Below are 22588 nucleotides of genomic sequence, written 5' to 3'. Positions count from 1 at the left end.
AACAAGCAAACATGAAGGGATGGACACTATTAAAGAAGATAAGCAGTTAAGAGTACTGGCTGCTCTTCTGGAGGAACTGGGTCTGACTACCAGCCCACATGATGTCTCACACCTATCTATAATAACTCCAGTCCCAGGGGCCCTGATACAGTCTTTTCTGGCTTCCACAGGCATCAAGCCCACAAGCAGTGAACATACATACATGCAGGTAAAACATAAAATAATAAAAAAACCAAGCAAATAATGTACACCAGGACAACAGTGAAGTTGCCTTGAGAACATAGCAAGATTATGCTTAAACAAAAATACGTCTGAAAGCATATTTAAAGTGCATATTTCCTATTTTGATGTAACAGGCAGGTACTAGGAGAATACAATACATGGCAATACATGTGGCACTCCAAATGCTGTTCAATTATTACCTGAGTGTGATCCTGTTTGCCAAACAGGCGTGCAATACAGCACACCATAGGGAGCTTCTGAAGCAGCAACTCAACTCCCTACTGTCAAGGGAAGATAGCCCTGAACAATCCATGAATGATTAATGTGGCTGAACTTCAATAAATCTTTCACTTATGGGCCAGAGTGATGATGGCTCAGCAGTTAAGAGCACTGATGGCTTTTCCAGACTTGGGTTTTATTGCCGGCACACATACAGTGTCTCACAACCCTATGTATCCCCAGTGTCGGGGATCCAGTGCCCTCTTCTGACCTCTCCCAGCATGAGACAAGGACTTGCTGCACATTCAGTTAAAACATTCGGGAGGCAGAGGCAGGCGGATCTCTGTGAGTTCAAGACCAGCCTGGTCTACAAGAGCTAGCTCCAGGACAGGCTCTAAAGCTGTAGAGAAACCCTGTCTCAAAAAAAAAAAAACAAAAAAAACCAAAAAACAAAAAAACAACAAAAAAAACAAAAAACAACAAAAAAAACATTCATTTACATTTAATAAAATAAACCACAACTAACCCTTCATTATGGGTACTGCAATTAGAATTTCATATACTCCTCAAGTCAGGACATGTTCTGCTGTCCAACCATTTAAAACTAAAAACCATTCCCTGTCTGCAGGACCCAGAAGTACACAGCAGACTGGCTTATAGACTAGCTTAACCTTTCTTCTGTAAAGACAGCTGAATCCAGAAGAATGGATCAGTCAAATGTATCCAAAGCGAAGATTCAGTAAGATTTTAACAGTCCTGTTGTTACTACTTCCAGGAAAAGGAAAACCTACACTGATACAAATCAGGAAACTCTGAGAAAGAGGCTACTAAGCAGGCACACTAGCAGTCCAGTTTTCTGAGATCAAAAAGAAACCAAATAGAACACTGTTTCATCTTAAGTTTTCAAAATAAGTAATAGGTGTGCTAAATATTAGTTTTTAAGTCAAAAAGCCAAAGATGGAAAGATCCCTTTCTATCCTTTCTGGAGGTTACAGGGAACGGAAGCCAGGGTTTACTCCTCTTATCAAACACATAATCCTCCCACTATTTCCCAGTTGCCATGTGTTGCTAAAATTCTGAGTGTCCCAAGGACAAATCAAGGCATGATTTCTGCCTATGTTCATTCTGAGGAACGATGAGTTTACTGAGTTTCCTTACAGAGCATACGTGAGCATTACTTACAGTGTATAGATATGAGAGAGGGGGCAAGGGAGTGAGGGGGGAGCAGAAGGGGAGGAGAGACTTTCTTCTCTCCCTCTCTCTCCTCTCCTCCATGCACAGTTCTAACTAGACAGCCTTTACCAAGCCTCCCCTAATCTTCCAGGGCTGTTATCTAGCCTCTCCCAGAACATGTGCAATTAAGGAAGGACACTGTACAACAGGTGGTAAAGAGTGGCTAGACCCTCCCCACTCTTCCAAGATGGGCTGAAATCAAAAGGCCCAGTTGGGAAAATCCTTTGGCAAGGAGGTGCAGTTGAACCCCCCAAGACAGCGCCTACCTGACTCAGAGTCACTCACAACAGAAGGATCACAGACGTGAGCTACACAGAAATTCACTTCAGTATTATAAAGGGCAATAAGAAGACAACACAGTTGATGCAAAGGGTGCTGGACAGTTAGCTTATGGACCAGCTGGCCTTCCTGGAACTTTGAACATTAATAAAAACCAAACCAGTATTTTGCAAAACACAAAAGACACCTATAGACAGGAGCATGACCACTAAGTGCTATTGCCCAAAGAAAATGACTCAAGAATTAAACACTTCAAGTGCTTCAAAACAAAACCACCAGTCACCAATCTATAAGAAAACATTTCTGGAGCCTTTATTTACAAAAGCTTTAAAAACAAATAATACCCTCTGTTTTGCAAATAATGTTTAGTTTAAAAAGGACCGCCCAGTTACAGCATTTTAGTATCATGAATGTCCAAGGGAAACGAGCTATGCTGCTAACATTGGAGACTTGCTGATATTGATTGAAGTGTAGCTAACACACATTACAACTTGTAGTCCATCACTTCAGGGTAGAGTTAATGATCACCAAAATCTTCCAACACATGCTCTGGTCTGGTCACATAGTCTGCATGGCTAAATATTTCACAGTCTCTTGTCAATATATATATAAAATAGATTGCAAAGATATACACAAAAAAATAAACAAGCATTACACTCCTCAGGGAATTTTATTAGCTATATATGTGTGTGTGTGTGTGTATTTATACATATATTTTGCATTTTGTTGTTTTGCACCAAATCTCTCTATTACTTATTTTGTAGCATGTATGAAATCACATTTTTTTGCTTTTTAAATTTGATATAAAATGTACCTAAAGACTTCTTATCTTTGGACTTTAGTGAAATTGATTTGTGTAGTCAACAAATCAAGAACATCATAAATATGCCTATAAAATAAAACAGTAAGGGTAAAAGTGATGGAGTAAAAGGAAGCCGACCAAGAGAAGCACAGCTGTCATGAAATACGACTGTAGCTCCAACATCTTGAACGGCAGTCTTCTGGCAAATAGTAAAGTCCAATCACAGGGCTTCTTCCTGAAGGGTGTAAAGCCGGTCTCAAAGTCTTCAGTCACAGAGCAGCCTATGCAGTCAGTTCGAAACCAAGAGACCCGAGATGTGCTTGGAAGGTTAAACACCACACAGAAACAGGAGTTCCCAGGCTCTTCAGTAGTTCCTTGTCTTTTTGTTAGTCCTGTTGAATCAACAACTCACACAATACATGTGCTGTACTCTGAATGTCAAAAACAAGCAAATACTGTAAAAAGGTGGCAGATGGTCATTTTTCCAGCTAAGAGCGAGAAAATCCACAATTTCTGATAAAATAAGAGGATTGGAATCACTCTCTAAAGTGCAAACTTGATGGTCCACAACCTTAAACACCTATAAGTACTGCAGAATAGGAGAGGCATGAAACAGGGAAATAAATTACAGTCAATGCTAGTTAATTTATGAAAAGGGAAAACAAAACCAAGCTCAAGTAGGCAAAGTTTATCAAATTATTCAATAATGTAGCTTTGTCACACAAGCTTGATAAGAAGTGTATTAAATTAAGGCCAGATTTAACCTGAATGTACTTTTATTTATTAAGATCACAGCTAGGAAAGGCCATACTTAGTACTGAAAGCAGAAAATAAGGGCTACAAAAGGAGGGGGGAGGTATTGCCTATCATTTAAGGGTTTCAACCAGAGATAAAACCTATGTACAAGCATGTGTGTAACTCGTATAAAATAAAAATAAAAAGACTATTTTATGTCATGACTGCTTGTTGGCTTCCTCTTCATATGCATTCCCCGTGCCGTTCTGTACATAGGATGAACCAGAACCAAGGCCATATAAATGACCACAGTATTTGGCATCATCAATATGATCTTCAAAGAACATCTAAAAAGGAATGTGAAAGAAAAAGATCATTTTAACTAAAAGATACCACTTGTAATTCATATCTCAACACTGTAATTGCTATTCATTACGTATAACAATGCTTTCTGTGAAGTTCCTTTGAGAACACATACTGTCCATTTAAATAATAAGACTGATGCCCGTTACTACAGGCCTAACAGAAACTTCTTAAAACACATAAATCTGTCCTTCTCATTAACATTTATACCATTTTATAGAGAATTTATGAGCAGGGAAACATGGAAACAAACATTTTTATTTCATTAATATAACCAACTCAACAGAATGAGAGAAATGGCAGAAAGGGAAGGTATAGCATTTTAAGTTGTCTTTAGTCTATGTGCAATGCTGAATTAAATAAAACTAACCAAATCCTAAACATGTTATAGGCAGTAAACACCTGAACATTCTCACTATATTACTGCCCTTGAAGAAACCAAAGAAAATAAAGATAAGAAACTGGTGCCAGAAATCCACCATTAACTAACCATTAAGGCATTCTAAAATGAAAATCCAAAAGGTGGTTCTATACTGAAAGTAAACAAAGTATCTATGTATCACGAGTGGACAATCCAAATAACTTCGGAATCAATACCACCTGGAAAAACATATCAAATGCGTTCTATCACTAGCACGCTTCTACGAAAAAACATACTCAAAATAATTCCACAGTAAATACTTTGCAAAGAGAAAAATGTTTCTGTACGCAAAAAATTCATCCTATTATGGTTTGGTACAACCAAAAAAAATTTTTTTTATTATTGCCATCAATGAGTAACAACACCTATCACCCCTAAAACACTCAGTTTTGCTAAACATCACCCTTCCATCCCTAACAATTTTATACTTGAAGTACTCAATGAGGGAATTCCTGATACAGCTTTTCTTGTTTTCAAGACAGGGTTTCTCTGTTTAACAGTCCTGGCTGTCTTGAAACTTGCTCTGTAGACCAGGCCAGGCTGGCCTCAAACTCACAGAGATCTACCTGCCTCTGCTTCCCAAGTATTTGAATTAAAGGTGTGCGCCAACACTGCCCAGCCTGATACAATTTTTGATTCAACCATGCATCATACCTCAGAGTTATTAAACATCTTATAATTGAAAACTCCATTTAAGACTTAGCAAAAACTGTAAGTCCTACTTTACAAACTTTTTGACGCAATGAAGAATGACACAAGCAAATACACTTCCCCAGCAATCTCAAGAAGAGAAGAGCCAACTACAGAGAATCTACACAGATGCCAGACTCAGAAGGGGTACATAGAGGATCCAAGAAAGCCGTCTAGAGTTCACTCCCTAGTAACCTTTGAGTGTAGTCACCAGCCTCCTGTCTGCTCTCCTGAGAAAACATGATCGCATGTACATGGAAACATGGGCATGATTTCTACAATCACACCATCTTTTATTGTATAAGTAACATCTTTCATGTACAATACATGGAATGTTATTTACTCTATAAAAGAGTTGATTCTTGTATTTCCTTTTGAATTACATTTCAGGAAGACTTATTCAACACTTTCACTCAAGTGTGGTGGATCAACTTATAAAGTATCTCTGTTTATATCTTCACTTAGCCGGCTCTTAATGCCCAAAACTTTTGTCATCAGATTTTTAATGTTCTCTACCCAACAACCAAGAAAAAGGCACTGATATCGTCATACTTCTCTCATTTTGAAAAAGGCCATTCCTGTAAGCAGTGAATCAGATCCCGCTTGGTGTTGAGGTCCTATCCGTTCCAACTCTAACTGTTCAGCAACTTCCTGCAATCCACCCTACAAGGAAGAAAAGTTGCTTGTCAAAATAGAGAAAAAGACTTTGGTACCTAAATTCACAATAATAAATTTAGACACAAAAATATGAATAAATTTTTAATATGTAAAGACTAACCTTGCAAAGATGACAAAGGTGTTGATAAAATGAATTCCAGGCATATTTGTGAAATTTAAAAGCCTTTTATCAGAAAATGAAATTCTAATAGGAAAGTTTATCTTCATTCTAAGGCATTTTAAGGCATGTGAGAGACAAACCATTTCCCAAAGATAGGGAGAAAACAGTTCATATTCAGCATAACAATAGTCAACTGTACTCAGTGTACTGAGCCATCAAACATTGAAAAACTCAGTAATGAGTACAGACAGTTTAAAATTATCTACCTATTCACTAAATTGTTTAAAACTAAATAAAGCAAAGGCACCATGAGTATTTAGATCAATGTCAATGTGCTACACAATGTTAGTTTTATTGTCAGCCGAAAATTTTACAAATATAAAACATTTTGGAATAGTATGATCTGCTTGCAGCTATATAGCTAGGACTGAGAAAAATTAAAAAAATAGTATGAAAGGAAAAAATGAGAATAAAAGAAACAGGATCTAATTCTGAAATTCTTCCTGTAAATTATGAAGCTTTTACTAACAAACCAGACCTTCCCATCCTCGCTTTTGAAAGTCCTTTGCAGAGAAGTGCTTCTGTGCTAAGGCAGCATGCGCATTGTGTAGCAGGAGGACAAGAGGATGAGTGTGTGGGGCCACTAGTCTCAGCTTGTTAACATGAGCAGGCCACAGCACACAATAAAAATATTTGGCATCTTTAGACTTTTTTGAATAAAGACGAGTAAAAATTTATTACTTCTGTTACTAAAAACAACTATTATACAAAGGTGTCAACTACAAATAAATAAATAAATAGTAAGTAAGTAAGTAAGTAAATAAAATTCCAGAGCCAGATCAAAACACTGAAGCCTTGGATTCTCAACATGCCATCCATTTGTGTAGTAGTCAGACATTCTGCTGGAAGCTCACTTATGAGAAGGCTCCTCGGATTACATAGAATACAGCCATGAGACAGTCTTTTTAAAAACTTTTCTTAGTTATATGCCACCATACCTACATCGGAGGCAAATAACCTGTGTTAGTTCTACAGTTCTCAGTTCATTTGTTGAAATCAAAGCCTCCACATCCAATTCCTCTATTCCTTCTAAGGAAAAACCCTTAAAGTCCTCACTGTCTTCTAAAACCCTAACTGTACTTTTCTGAAGCCTAGTTAGAGAAAACTTGATCAACCTTGGTTTTACTGAAGAAAGGGACAATACCGACGATAACACAACCATAGTACCTAAATCTGTTTCCTCAGTTATAACTTAATTACATCAAAACCCAGCTACTAAAACCTCACTCACTGTATTGCCAATTTCTGTGCCAACTCAGAATTTGCTCTTAAGCTGAAGAAATGCTTTTCTTTAGCTAGGAAATGTTTGTTTTAATAATTTAATGTTCAAAGGTTAAAAGATAAATGGTTACATGTTCAGTAGTATCAGGATAAGCTGCTGCTTAGGTAGAAACTACCCATTTACTATAGTACTTACACCAAACCAGTTCTAGCTATCTAATTAAATAATAAAGACATCACACCTCAACAGCAAAGAGCAATGTCTGTAATCAGGACAATCTGAAGGAAAACTCATTAGCACACTATTGGCTGTCTCTGCCTGCCTCTCTATGACACTGTGTGCTGGGACAGGAGCACTTCTCTAAGGGGATCCATTACTCTGCTACTCCTCACACTTTTCTTTCAGTTCATGATTCTCAATCTGGTGGCAATAACAAAAATCTGACCTTTAGCTTGACCTTTGTTAAAAATTTATTCTGGGGCTCGAGTTGGTCCAGCAGCTAAGAGCACTTAACTGCTGTTGTGAGGAGAACCCAGGTCAGTTCCCAGCACCAACTGGGTAACTCACAATTGTCTATAACTCCATTCCAGAGGGTCTGACACCCTCGTCTCCTTACTCCCAGCTCTAGCTATTCACTTACACAGGAACAGATACATAAATTCTAAAAGAAAAAAAAAAAAAAAGCAACCTTATTCTGGGCTGGAAAGATGGCTCAGCAGTTAAGAGCCTTTGCTGTTTTGACAGAGGACCCAGGTTCAGTTCCCAGCACTCAGATGGTGGTTCCAACCATCCATAACTACAATTCTAAGGGATCAAATGCCATCTTCAGACTTCTTCAGGAAGCAGGCACACACATTTGGTACACAGATACATATGCAGGCAAAATACATATACATAAGTTAAATAATTCTAAAACAAAACAAAAAAACCAACCAAACAAAAAACAAACCTAAACCAACATCTACCCTACCAACATAAATACAGCAACTTTGAAGAGGGAGTATCTATACATTATTATTCCTGTTAAGAACAACAGGATCAGATAATTAAAATTTAACACAACTTTGAAAGCATGGCTTAACACATTAGGTCTAAGACACTATGCTAGTTACTTGAGCTAACTCAGTGGTTTCCAACCTTCCTAATACTGTGACCTCATGTTATGATGATCCCCAACCATAAAATATTTTCATTGGTACTTCACAACTGTAATTTTGCTAATGTCAGGAATTCTGATGTAAATTTCCGTGTTTTCTGAAGGTCTTAGGCGACCCCTGTGAAAGGGCCATTCGACCCCACGACTCACAGGGAACCACTGCTAACTAAAGTGCTGTTCCAGATAAAGTCACAAAAGCCTTACTTTGAGATTTTTGCAGCTCTTCATGAGGTACTTCACATCATAAATTACAGGAAAAAATAATCGAAGGATCTCAAAGAAATCAAGTTCTTCTTCAGGCAAGTTAGAGTTGGTCAGGATTTTGATTAAATAGCCAAAGTCATAACCACTAATAAAAAGATTGAAAGAATACAAAAAAATAGTCCCATCAATAACAATGAAAGAAATTAGTTTTTCAAATACAAAGTTAAACAAATCATGCTATAGGCAAAAGAAATAGAAACAAAAATTGCACACAGGAACAAAAGAAACATATTTATAACTGCAATGCAGAATTGCTGTAAACAGATGTATTATACAAACTAAAAGAATTAGTTATTTTATATTTTTACAAGAACATAGAGAAATGCTGGTATATGAGAATTCTTACTTTCAGAACTTACAACTTAGAACTCACTATATAATACCACATCAAAGTCTACTTCAGGAATCATCCAACACTACAATCATTCCACGTGGAAGATTCTTTTTTTGTTGTTTTTTCAAGACAGGGTTTCCCTGTAGCTTTGGAGCCTGTCCTGGAACTAGCTCTAGTAGAGCAGGCTGGCCTCGAACTCAGAGATCCGCCTGCCTCTGCCTCCCGAGTGCTGGGATTAAAGGCGTGCTCCACCACCGCCCGGCTCACGTGGAAGATTCTTATTGAAAAAAAAAAATCGCGTGAAGGTTATCAAGAATAAGAGCACTAAGACCTGACTACAATGCTAAGATTTTGTTTTGTTTTATTTTTGTTTGGTTTTTGATTTTGTTTAAAGTTGAGGAAGGGTCTGATTGTGTAGCTCTGACGGGCCTAGAACTTAATATATAGATCAGACTGCCTTTAATTCACAGAGATCCTCCTGCCTCTTCCTCCCGAGTGCTGGAGTTAAGACGCGTGTCACTATGTCCAGCAACACAGTACATATTTTTAAAACCTAAGAGCACTGACAGACTAATTAACAACATTCCACATCGTCACTTCTGTTCTCAGAAATGACAAATCCGCTGATTTTCAAAGGAAAACGTTTTGTCACAACTAAAAGTAAATTAACTTTTATAAAAGTGAATTAACTTCCTTGTAGAAACCTTCCTTAACTATCCAAGTTTTACTTTTATAATAATAAAAAATTAAAAGTCACTCACAGAAAGAATATATAAAATACTAGATGCTTTAAATAGGTTGTAATTGGCTGGGTGTTGGTGGCGCACATCTTTAATCCCAGCACTTAGGAGGCAGAGGCAGGAGGATCTCTGTGAGTCTGAAGTCAGCCTGGTCTAGAGGATGAATTCCAGGACAGGCTCCAAAGCTACAGAGAAACCCTGTCTTGAAAACGCCCCCTCCACACACACAAAAGGTTGTAAACAACCATTGAGAAAAATCTGCAAGACATTTCCCCACTAAGGACAGCCTTCCCAGCCACATCATCTAAAAAAGAAAAGAAAAAAAAAGATTAAAAATCGCCTCATATCCATTCTTGGCATTCTCTGTTGATTAGTTATTCTTCATAGCATACATTACTTTGTAACAAACCACACTAGAAATAAGGTATAAAAAAAAAGTGTTGATTTACCTTCAGCAGAAAGGAAACTACACAGGCAGGAAAACTCTAGTTTGTTGTGTTAAGTTTTAGAATCTTTGCACAGTGGCTAACCTGATGTTAAAGTACCACTACGTTTTTTTTTTTAAAAAAAAAAAAAAAAAAAACAAAAAAAACAAATGGCCTCCTTTCTATAGCATAAACACTAAGAGTTAAAAATAGTTAAGAACCACGGGTGACACAAATCCTCAAAGGTTTGCCAAAATTTAAAGAAGGTTTGTTCTAGCTTACATTCTTTCCACTAAGCAACATTACAACTCACAGGCTGAAACAAAGCTTGTTAAGAGGTAAAGCAGGCAACACTACTCTCAGGTGAGGGATACAACAGCCTCGCATGGTAGTTAACTCTTTCTAGAACTAAGCATTGAATTTCTGATATAGCCAAGCAAGTGTAAGGTAGAGATAAGATGGAAGCACATTGCAATCTTTTTTAAAATTTATTTTTACCTATGAAATGATAACCATTTGACCCCTTCACAAAGAACCACTCCTGAAGTCATAAGCAGCTCTGCAAAGTATTGGGTCTCAATTCCTTCCTCCTCGTGTTTTTTAAACTGGATACCAGATGTTGTTAGTAGCTCTATAGAGTCCTGAGCATACATGTCCTCCCTGGCAGGAGAAAGAGAAAAACGATGTTCAAGACCACCATTACTTTAAACAGCTAAACAGCTGTTCTCCAACTTACACCTCCAACTATAGTGCAGAAACAAGACAGGATGATTGGCTTGTGTCCAACTCAGAGTTTCATAACTCTCAAGAAAAACAAAATTTAAAGTATTGAAAAGTAAATAATCATGCATAACTGTCCAATGGTGAGAGCTTTTAACCCTTACCATCAACTCAATTTCAAAAGCTTCTACACATTATATAAATTTCAATGGGCTTAAAATGGTCTTTTCCTCACGAGAGGCTACCAGACACGCTCTGTTCAGGAGCTCCCATTCTCTGCAGCCATTTTAGTGCTGCCAGATGGAACTGTAGCCACAGCTACTGGGGCTATGCACACCTCTCATGCTCTCAGCAGGACCGGGAAGGAGACACCAAGAGGCAAACATCTCAGTGGCTGAGTTCAACTACATCCCAAAGGAGATGCCTCCTCTCACAAATGAAGAGCCTTTCAGTGGCTCTAAGCAGTGAACTGTTCAGAATTACGGACTCAGTTGTGACAGCAGTTTCTTCCTCCAGCAGCCACATACCTACACTAGAGGCGAACACAATCTAGACTGCTTCTAAAACCAAGTCAAAAACCTATATATAAGACAGCCCTTCAAATTTTTACTTAAATCAGAAAAAAGGTAACTCTAATTCCCAAGCACAAATATGTTAACTATCCAAAATATTAGAACCAAGGATTTATGAAAAGTATTTTTGTGGATTTACCATTAATTTTATATACTTCAACTTAACACTGGTTTCTTTTTTTATTGTTTTTATTGAGCTACACATTTTTCTCTGCTCCCCTTCTTTCCTCCCCTCTCCTGTTCTACCCTCTTGCCTGAGCCCACGTTCCCAATTTAGTCAGGAGATTTTGTTTTTTCTCTTATTAGGGAAAGAAAACTTCTATAAAAGACTTTTTTTTTTTTTTTTGGTTTTTCGAGACAGGGTTTCCCTGTAGTTTCTAGAGCCTGTCCTGGAACTAGCTCTTGTAGACCAGGCTGGCCTCGAACTCAGAGATCCGCCTGCCTCTGCCTCCCGAGTGCTGGGATTAAAGGCATGTGCCACCACCGCCCGGCTTATATAAGACTTTAATATAACTAACAAAACCAAAATAAATGTTTGACTTTTATTAAAAGTATTTTTGTAGTTTACTGTCTGGAAATTAATTTCTCACACAACATCAAATATCACTTTTAGTTCCCAGACTGTCAGGAAGTAAATAACAAAGCTAAGAACTGAATCATTTAAAAACAGAGAGGAGCCACAACCATCACATTACATCATTTCTCCTGGAAAACCCTTTAGGAAAAAAAATACAATGCAGATTTTTTTCCCATTTAAGTAATCAATACTTTGTTAGACTAAAACTATGTCCCTTCCATGAGACTCTCACCACCAGGTCCTTGGGTTCACATGAAGCATGTTTGTACGTGTGCAGCCAACCAAGAGTACAGCAGATTGTTCTCCAGGCTCACATTGCTCTTAGTCACATGCTCAACTTATTTTATTATGCAAATACTATACAAATGGTCAGTGAATTTTGTGGTATTTAAGTCACTATTTCCCAAACTTGTCCAATAATAACAATCACCAGAGGGACTTACCAAAATATGGATTACAGTTCCCTGAGGGACCTGGAGGAGTATACCTCAGGTATTTTATAATAAAGTAAGATTGGCAAAGACATAGGTCCCTTTCTCTATCTCTTTTGCAGAATGCGCATAGCTTGGTCTAAGCTTTGAAGAAATGAATCTTTCATAATAAAGTTTGGTACAGATCTCATGCTTTATGATATCCAACTCATAACCATATGGGTAAGGTTAATCTCTAGATAGCATGAAGGAAATTTTCTATAGTAAGCTAAATGAGTCACACTTCCAAATCAATTCACTGTCCTTTTCTGATGATACCAAGTTGGAAAAGTTCTGCATTCTTCCTTCTTTACTCTTAAATACTCTAGTAATAAAGAGGAAAAATACTAAAACTACCTTTAAAAGTAACTATAACAATTTTTAGTCAAAATGTAAGAATTTCTGTTGGTGTTGGATACTCCCTATTAGATCTATTGTTCAGAATTATGAATAGTATTAAAGATTAATCAACTACTGATGTTTAAGGTAGCAAAATATCTACTTATGACTGAACATGAGTAAAACCATGTAAAAATTTGCACAGATTTCCCAGAGGTAGAAGTATATAGCTATCTTACATTAATATCCTAAAGATCTGCTATCCTACTAACTCAGCTATGGAAAAGTATCAAATTTACTACTTTTATAACATGAACAAACCCTATTATAAAAACTTACATTTCTAAACATGTGATCTCATTAACATTAAACTACTTCTGGATCACCTCTCAGATAACCACCACAGGGCTGACACAGTACCTTATTTAAATGTCACTTCCATACACAGACTTTCTTTCCTTTATAAGTCAAAATTGTTTTCATAAAAATAGAAACTCCAATATAAAACAATTTATCATCATGTTAAATTACAAATAAGCTGGAAAGTCATAAGATGGTTAGCCACCTTTAGTTTTTAATAAACTCAAATAAATTAGTAACACAAAAATAACCCTAAAACTACAAAGGCTATGAATGACAAAAAGAAAAAATAAAAAAGAAAATTCCCTTAAGTCAAATTAGCAAGCTATTCAAAAATACAATAATATTTACTATTTGATGAATGAAGCAGGGTAGGACTTTCAACTTGCAAGTGACTACAACTTCCAAAAAACAGTAGCAAGCTCATCCTCCTGTTTCTCAATATGTGCATATGTTCCTAGTTAAAACTTACTTAACTATTACCTTAACTATTCATTCTGTGAAACAAATAGTTTAATAATGTTTAACAATGTTTTTACTTTTGGATTTAGATCTCTACTTCCAATAAAATAACCACAAAGTTTGCTAAAGATATACAGATACTCCATGATTGATGTTATGTCCTGATAAACTTATTAGGACTTAGAGAAACACAGTAACGAAAGGTGGAAGCATTACTAAACTACCTACGAAACCAAGCATCGCCACTTGGCAGCAGAGTGTAATGCAAATACCATTGTTTATATACAAGAGAGTGGCTGACTGGGAGATGGTGCTTGCCACTGTTACTCAGCACTTTGCAAGAGTATCCAGTGCTGCCCAAGAAAAAGGTCAAAATTCTAAATTTAATGTCTCATCTGTTGAATACATACTACTTTTGTACCATTATAAAGTCAAAAATGGGTAAGTTAAACCATCTTAAGTCAGGAACCATAGAATATCTCACTAAAGAAGAACCTGAAATACAGTCTAATCATCCAACCATAGCAAATTGTTAGATATACTACAGTACATTAAGAAAAAGGTCAAATAAATGACTACTGAGAACTCTGAATAGCAATATCACATACAAATGACCTTAATATATACCCAAACTTTAGTAAAATAGTTACAAACCAATTAGAAGGAAGTGTTGGGAAACTGCTAATAGTTGTTTCAATGTTTCAAACACTAGCCTGTTTCAAAAAGCATGCTATTTTTTCTAGACAAACCAAAAAATATCAGTAAATATCCTTTATAAGTCAGTCTCACCTTATTATAGTTAGGTTTTCTTTCTTTACGTCAAAAACAAATCTATCTTAAAGTTAACAGCCAGCCCTTACCAAGGGGGGGGGGCAGATGGTGGTGATACATGCCTTTAATCCCAGCACTCAGGGAGAGAGGCAGGCGGAGCCCTCATTTTGATGCCAGCCTGGTCTACAGCGTGAGTCTTAGGACAGCCAAGGTTACACAGAGAAACCCTATCTCAAAAACAACCAAACCAAATCAAAACAAAACAAAAAAACCCCACCCACCCCTCAAATTGGTAAATACACACTGGGCAGACGTGCTTATCTCACCAATCACCTTTCACACCCAAAGAGATAATCATACAGCAAGGAAATATGACTAAAACAAAACCAACAGTTTTTAGGCTATAATTGCAGTCATGGCCACAACTTCAGTTCTCTCCATAACACTAAAGCTTAGCTCTAATTTAGGACAGCAGAACAGCCACTGTGCTCCTTAACTAAGGCAGTGACAGACACACTGTACTGTTAGAAAAGCATCAAGCATTGTAAAAAGGAAGCAAACCATCGCAGCTTTAAAACAAACTAGTAGTAAAGATATACTTGCTTTCAAGTCCACACCAAAATAAGCATAATAACTACAGTGATAAAAATACCAAGATGTCTAAAGCAAGTAATTTTTACCTAAAAAACATTACCTGTTCCTAAATGTTTGTTACATAATACTGATTTAGATATTACGAATCACACTGCAAAGATTCAGAGAATGCAAACATTTAACTAAAACTTGAAATGAGTGCAAGTATTTCTTTTATGTATGCTACTCTGAAAGCATCTATTCAAATCTACTAGAATTATCTATTAACGTGACACACTGTAACCATAAATATCTTTCCATATCCTAAATCTTCGTATTTACACCTGATAAATAACAATACTCCCTTGATATTAATGGTAAAACCTGAAGAACACTGGCAAACCTAGAGTCAATGTGGAAATGAAACACAAGAACAATCACAAGTACAGACAATAGGCAGAGAGACGGGAAGTCATGATATAACTTTGAGCAATGGTTCTCATTGTTCTGTAGAGCCTCACACATGGACACATTCCTTCTAGGCATTCAACAAGGTCAATTTCACCATCCTTCAACATGTCCAAGATGCTATCCTGACATTTTCCACATTAGGCAGTACTTCTATCTTTGCAATGGCTTTTGCTCTGCTTAATATTTTTCACTTAGTCTTCCTAAATTTTTTAGACTTAATTTTTCATTTCTTTATTGTGTGTCTGTCCATGTCCATCATGGACACACGTGAGGGTTAGAGCACAGCTGTAGCCAGTCACTTCTCTCCTACCATGTGAGCTCTGAGCATCATCCTCAGAAAGCATGGCGGCGGCACCTATGCACTGGGCGTTCCCACCATCCTTTATACTCTTTCCTTTACCATTTCCCATGACATTATCATTAGTATAAAGAGCAGCAAAACTTGGCAGTGAAACTAGTTTTCTCCGAATAAGGAAAAACACTGCTCAGAGACTAATTGAAAAGTCACTGCTACAAAACTACCAACTTCACCATACGACACTTTGCTATATTAGCTATTTGTTACAAACTAAGTATCTTATATAAAAAACAAACAAACAAAAAACAAAATAACGCTGATGATTAGTTTGGGGGAAAAAGGAATCTTGATGAAACAAAATGGCAAAAACTAAAGAAGAAAGTCTCCATTTGAGAAAAGGATGCAAGTCAATTTTCAGTTTGTTCCAGATCTGCAGTACTGAAGAAGTGTTGTACAGTTACAGCAGCGATGAGCACACCTTTAGCCAGTACAGGCTCTAGAGAGACTACTGTACAGATATTAAATATTTAATATCTGTAATACAGTACAGATATTAAAATGCTATCAGTATTATTTATAGTTAACACAATGCATTCTAAAGATACACAGCTACACCACTAATACCCCTAAAACCATCAGTCCTGCTATTCATTAGGTCTTACATGTTAAACTGTACATCTTCAACAAAAATGAGAATCAAATAAGTCTTACAATGGCACTAGCATTAATTTTCCTATTGTTTTGTTGCTATTTTTCAAATGAGATGTTTGATCATACTGTACAGATAAAGGCTACCAAACATAAAAGCAACTAAAATATTGCCATATAGTGCAGAGTATACTGTATATTTTATTTCCTTACCTTAACAGAAATAATATACCCCTGTCCTCTACTGGGAGCTTACAACCTGTAGTTCAGAAGTCACATGGGCTCCACAATAGTTATGAATGTGTCCCAACACAAAACTGTAAATTTTGTTAAAAATTTGTGATTTTCATTTTTAAAAAACTCTACTGCATGGATCTTGAGCATGTACTTTGCAAATTCAGAAACAAAAAATTCAAAAACAACATTGTGTCATAATGTCAAAAGGAGGGATTCAACTTCACATAGCCCCTCTGTTATCAAGACTACAGTATATAATGTACAACTATTTAAATGAAGAAAATGGAATTTAGACCCAAGATTTGAGTTAGACATCAGATTCCTATATGTCAAAGCTTCAAGAATACTATTAATTATATTTCTTGTATGTAGATGAAGAGGTTTTATGGGTTATCTGGGAAGAGTCATAAAAGCACACAGATCTGAAGAGAAAATATACCCAACTTTCCAATAAACAACTTATTGCATGATATAAGTACCTACTTAAGATGCAAAGGATGAGTGTAATAAAAAAAATATCACAGGACAATCTTAACAAATCTAAAGTGGATTGTAGCTGAATGGTACCTGCTTGCTTAGTCAGCAAAAGTGCCTCCCCAATTATATGAATTTCAGTGTGAGTGTAGTGACACATGCCTTTAATCCCAGCACTAGGGAGACAGAAGCAGATGGATATCTAGTAGTCTGAGGCCAGAATTGTCTACATAGAAAAGTTCTAGGCCCGTCTGGGTTATGTAGTGAGACCGTGTCTCAAAGGAGCAACACAACAACAAAATGCAATAGTAAAATCAATATCCTAAGATTTATATCTTTAGGACCCCAGGTTTAATCTACAGCACCTTAAATAACCATGAACAACAGAAAACAAAAATAAAGTTTTACAACTTTCCAGAAAAGCAGCAGTTATATTTTAAAAATAACAACTCTATAATTAAACAGTCTTTGAAATTAGAAGTCTTTATTATCTCAGTTCTTTTTGCCTAATAAGAAGCCTAAGTTTTTGTAATTCTATATTTAATAAATTTCCAGGGAAACTACAGCAAATTAACGTAAAATTTCACTACATTCAAACTCAATTTCTAAAATTAAGCTAGAAACAAAAAGGGTGGGGTTATATATTTACTTCCCACTTACGTCAAATTAAATTTAAAATTAAACTGCCAAGTTGAAGTTCCTGGAGGGTATTCTCCTTGCTCATTCATGAATGTCAGTCCTAGCTGAATTATTTTTAACAAGTCTACATTACATCGCAATAGTTGGTATTGATAGTCAGCATTGCTCCTGAATTCTCCAATGGGCCTTGCAACAACACCTGGAAACTCGGTGTCCTGTAAAATAATTTTAAGATGCATTATTTACCAAATGGTTATAAACAGAATTCTAAGGATAATTTTTGATGCAAGTCAGAGAATTCTATTACAATGATATTTAATACAATAATGATATAATACAAATATTGAGTATGTTCACACTCAATTATTAGGTATTCTTCAAGAATGAAGAGTATTACTTTTTAGATCCCCAAATTCTATAAACTTAACTTTCTCTCAGCTTAAAGTTGTCAATAAATTACTGCCATGTACAGTTAACGCACAATAAACTCAAGCTAATATTTGCTTCATTTCCAAGGAGAAGAAAATTCACAGAAAGCATGTTAAGATTCCCACTTTCTTTAATAGGCTTCTGTACTGCAGCCATTCCTTATCATCTGAAAATAAATGACAACTAGGAATCTCTACTGCCTATAAAATATTCCCCCTAGCCAAACAGAAAGTTTCAGCTATAATTATGGGTAAGTACACCTGTATTACATGGAGTGTCTATGCACAGATATTCCTCTTTTAAGCAAGCATCCTGTTCATTCTCAGAGAAGCACTTTTTAAAAAAATTTGTGGTACTAAGAAAATTATGTTTTAGTTTAGCAATAAGAATTCAAATTAAGGCTAGTTAAAAACAAAAATGAAATAGTAAGTCAATATGAAACAGAAAAAAAATTATAACTTATTGAATTTAGTACAACCAACAACCAATTATTAGATTCTGTAATGACTGCACTAGACTTGAGGGGGATTTGTGGATAGATGTGTAAGACACTACAGAACTGCTTTCTACAGCTAATAATCAAGGGGACCTAGAAAATAAAGTGAGCTGTAACAAATACACACAGTGCAGTAGAGAAGCAGAAAAATAGCTGTACCGTCTAGGCAGACTGAGGACCACCTCTAAGATCAGAGCTTTCTGACAGCTTTAACAATGCCTTCCTAAGAGATCTGAATGGGTTTTTGTTTGTTTGAAAAAGATACCCAGGAACTCACTGGCTTCTGAAACCTTATCTGACACTAGTAGCAGGGCCTTGGACTGGTTAGAACTAGCTGACATTCTTAGTTAGGATCTAGACTTCTCCTGTTGAATGCAATCAGTTTTACAAAATGTAAACATCAGTAAAGCACAAAGACAAAAAATGCAATTTCTCAATCTAGCTAATGCAGTCTTGTATCACCCTTGTCTTCTCAGCGGCTGGGAACCCCAGGAAGACCAGCTTCCTGAAAACATCCAATCCAAGGTATAGCCTATCTCCGGTAAGCCCTTAAAACCACCTGACACAGGCCCAAATCCTAAAGTACTTTTAACACTTTTATTACAATGCTCATGACTCCTAATCCCTTGTTGATTAATGCTAGCAGTAATAAACTCAACCTGTCAAATACAGGTTTATTTCTGATGGCTTTTGTTGGAGAAACTAGTCAATTTTTTAATGATTAAATTAATCCCTTGATATCAATGAAAAGCGTTTAATTCAAGATTTTTAAAATCCCACTTCAGGGCCTGGAGAGACAGCTCACTTGGTGAAGTGCTCGGCATGCAAGCAAGAGGACTGGATTTCAATCCCTAGAATCTATGTTCTTAAAAGTGCATAGTCCATGTGCTTGTAATTTAAGTGCTTGTAAAGAGGAGGCAGGTGAATCCCCGGGGCTTCCTGGCCAGGCAACCTTGCTTAATCAGCAAGACCCAGGGCAGTGAAAGAACAAGTCACACTCATACACACTCAGGCACACACAAAATTCCCACTTTAACCTCACAAAAGGCATTTTAAAGATTTAGTCGTGTCCATACCATAGCAACATAATTATATTTTCGGATAACTTGACGAATTTTCTTCATCTCTTCATCCAGGTTACAAGCCCAAACTTCACAAATTCTTTGGCTATGATCTACAGTTGCTGCTGGCATAGTGGCAGCACAAGGAGCCTAGATGCCAAGCATCAAACGTTACACTTGATTGAAGATGTGTTTCATAAAAATATTCTACCCTTTACTTGTGCACCTGTTGAAATAAAAACCACCTATATCATAAATGTGAATCACAAGACAGGGCTGGTATAAACTTAAGACTGCTTATTTCAAGTTCAAGATTTGTAACAAAATCAAGTTTGAGAGAGTTACTTTCCTGAAGGTACACAGCTAACAATGAACCACAACATCCATTTTCCAGTTGAATACAAGTTTCATTAATTAAAATCTGCTCCCAATTCAATTAACTCCACACAAAACTATGATCCGTTTTATGATTTACAAAACAAACAAACTGAAATTAACAAGAGAAAAATCTCCCCATAACAAAAGCAGTACTTGCTTTTGGTCTAACAAAACATTTAATCAAGTCTTACTTGATTAAAAAATTTCTGCATTATTGGTGTTGGCATTCATTCAAATCAAATCAGAGGAAACAAAAAACTCAAAGTTCTGAGAATGCATCAGGCAATCTCAGAAATCAATGTACATAGGGCGGGAGGGAGGAAGAAAGAAGACAGTAAAGTATGGGCACCTAAAATTTTGGAATTTCAAAAAACAAACAAACAAACAAACAAACAAACAAACAAAAAAAGCCCCCTGGTTACCAAAGAGGGACCTCAGGTTTCTGGTCGACAGACACAAGATTCACGTTACACAATGATGAAGTAATAGAGACACACTGAAGACTTGACTCTTAGGCGAGAAAATACCAAATGTTATTAGGAAAAACGAAACAAAAGACCACACATAAACAAACAAAACCCGAGTAAAAAAGAGGATGATGGCCTTGCGTCCTCAACTCGTGCATTGGAAGCTGGAGTAAGCTCAGAAACCCAAGGTGCTACTGGGCACGCCTTCTTTCTTCCCCTGCTCCCTGCTCCCACGGGCGCACGCACACACCACGGAAACACTGCAATTTAACCCTGCTTTCCTCCTCCCCTCTCCCGACTGCGGGTCTCGGGGGCCCTGCAGTGGCACCCCAGGCCTTCTCATTACTGAGGTCGCATGTCCTCCGTGGGCTCCCGGCGCGACGTGAAGAAGAAAGCACAGCCGCGTTCATGTCACTGATAACCCTCTTCGCTGGCAGACGGCCAGGGGGAAGGTGCCGAGAGCATTGACTAGAGCCAGATTGCCTCGCCACCGCTGCGAGGGCGAGCTAGCTCCCCGTTCCCAAGTAGGCCACCGCCCTCTACTCTCAATTTCCTCCCCCACAACGGAGTCCCAGGTACAAAGCGGTGGCGTCATCACCGCGCGCCGCAGTCCTGACAGGCCCCCCGGCCCGTTACCCCCTTCCCAGGCGGCCAGCTCCGGGGCCGCCACAGCCGCGCTTCAGCGGGCGCCATCGCGCGCCCGCTCAGCTTCCCACACCCCCAGGCTCGCCCGGGACCCCCGCCGGATCTACTTGTGTCTCTGAGCTCGCGCTCCTCCTCTTCCTCCTCGCCATAGAGATAGCACCCGGCGGCGGCGGCAGCGGCGGTGGCGGGACCGACGGCGGCAGCGGGCGCCCCATAGACACCTCTCGCCCTGGAAAGGGGAAAGGGGAGCTGCAGCTGCGCTACCCAGCGCGCCGCCGTCGCACCTCGCACGTCCCGGCGAGGGCGCGGCATGATGACGCCGGGCGCCGAGGGGGCGGGGCGCTCGGGAGGGCGGGGCGGGCAGGTGACGGACGGACGGACGCCGGGCCGCAGAGCTCCGGGAAGGCGGCGGGCCTCGCTCACACCGGCTGGCTTGGTGTTGGACGCGAGCGCACTGAGGACCCCGTCGTCTAGGCGAGTCGTCCTTTCCCAGCCGCCCGCCGCGGAACCTCGTCCCGACGGGGCCAGGGACCCGGCGAGTTCGGCGTCGGGGAGAAGGCGCGGCTCCCCCTCCGGCGTGCCGGCCGTGCTCGGTCGCCCGGGAAAGGCTAGGCTGAGCGAGGAGGAGCAGGCCTGAAGCTTCTAGGGCTTCGGGCCGGGACCCGAGGAGGATGAGCTGGCTCTTTCCTCTGGCTAAGAGCGCGTCATCCTCCGCGGCCGGGTCCCCCGCCGGCCTCACCAGTCTCCAGCAGCAGAAGCAGCGGCTGATCGAGTCGCTCCGGAACTCCCACTCCAGGTGATTTGGTGGCTTTGACCCTGGGAAAAGTAGGGCGGGAGGGCGGGCTGCCAGCAGACACCCGTGCCGATCCGCAGGCCGCCCCGGCAGCTGCCTCCTGTTGATAGTCCTTGCCGTGGGTTACACACACGCTAGTTTCCCGAAAGTGCCTCTCGTGCGCCCCCCCCCCCCCCCCGCGCAGCTTGTCTCCTGACCTGCTCATCTCCACTGACACAATGAAATCATCTCTCGTAGTCTGTATTCCGTATCCCCAGCTCTCACGCTAATATTTCCTTGGATTCACCTAATGGTAGTATTGCTTTTGAATTGTTAACATGCTAACACTTGACTAGAGACAGTTGGGAAGGATGATCCCCAAGTTTCAAAGTGAAAAAATTAAACTGTTGCAACACAGTGTTTTGATCAATTAACTCTGTCCGGATGATAATCCTTTTGAGTTTGTAATTAAAGTTCGACCTGTTCCAATAACTTCTGTCCTGCAACTGTTACAGAGTCTGCTCCCCTCTCACTTTCTTGACTTGGGCCCCACATTTAGTAGTTGATATACATTATCTGGATTATCTGTTGTCTTTTGAGTTTGCTTAGCTTATCGTCGTCAAACTAGAAATACAGGAATTCAGGTTATTTTGACTTTTATTTTTCTGTAAAATCGTTTGCTACAGCCTTTTCTGTTTCGTATGTCCGTGGCCGCTTGGAGTTTTCAGGTATCAGAAATACTTGATAACAAAGGAGTTTTACAATTAATTAACAGGGCCACAGCCT

General features: G+C 38.7%; 2 protein-coding genes across 8 annotated transcripts in view; one reads left to right on the top strand and one right to left on the bottom strand.

Annotated features, from left to right (window-relative positions):
- Nucleotides 1-2241: 2241 nt before the first annotated feature.
- Nucleotides 2242-22039, bottom strand: Cnot7 (CCR4-NOT transcription complex subunit 7). Of its 6 annotated transcripts, XM_038325604.1 has the most exons (8): nt 22021-22039; nt 21138-21259; nt 19556-19766; nt 17576-17769; nt 10442-10603; nt 8385-8529; nt 5517-5627; nt 2242-3837 (listed from the first exon to the last, which is right to left on the bottom strand). In XM_038325604.1, exons 3-8 carry the CDS (start codon nt 19670-19672, stop codon nt 3709-3711), a joined length of 858 nt encoding a protein of 285 aa, XP_038181532.1. In that variant the 5' UTR covers nt 19673-19766; nt 21138-21259; nt 22021-22039; the 3' UTR covers nt 2242-3708. The 6 variants fall into 6 exon arrangements, with proteins under 6 accessions (XP_038181532.1, XP_041910872.1, XP_038181534.1 ...); XM_042054938.1 differs by lacking the exon at nt 22021-22039 and having other exon boundaries at nt 21138-21343; XM_038325606.1 differs by lacking the exons at nt 21138-21259; nt 22021-22039 and adding an exon at nt 20732-21087.
- Vps37a (VPS37A subunit of ESCRT-I) overlaps nt 21374-22588 on the top strand; it is a 35464-nt gene continuing 34249 nt past the window's right edge. Inside the window, exon 1 of one of the 2 annotated variants that reach the window (XM_038325603.2) lies at nt 21374-21826. In XM_038325603.2, coding sequence (XP_038181531.1) covers nt 21702-21826 — 125 coding nt within the window. In that variant the 5' untranslated portion in view covers nt 21374-21701. The remainder of the gene's footprint in view (nt 21827-22588) is intronic. The other variant, XM_038325602.2, reaches the window with a different exon arrangement.

The sequence above is a fragment of the Arvicola amphibius genome, chromosome 4 (genome assembly GCF_903992535.2).
Source record: "Arvicola amphibius chromosome 4, mArvAmp1.2, whole genome shotgun sequence".
NCBI classification, from domain to species: Eukaryota; Metazoa; Chordata; class Mammalia; order Rodentia; family Cricetidae; genus Arvicola; species Arvicola amphibius.
Note: the sequence above shows the minus strand (reverse complement) of the source record. Positions and strands in the feature narration are given on the sequence as shown.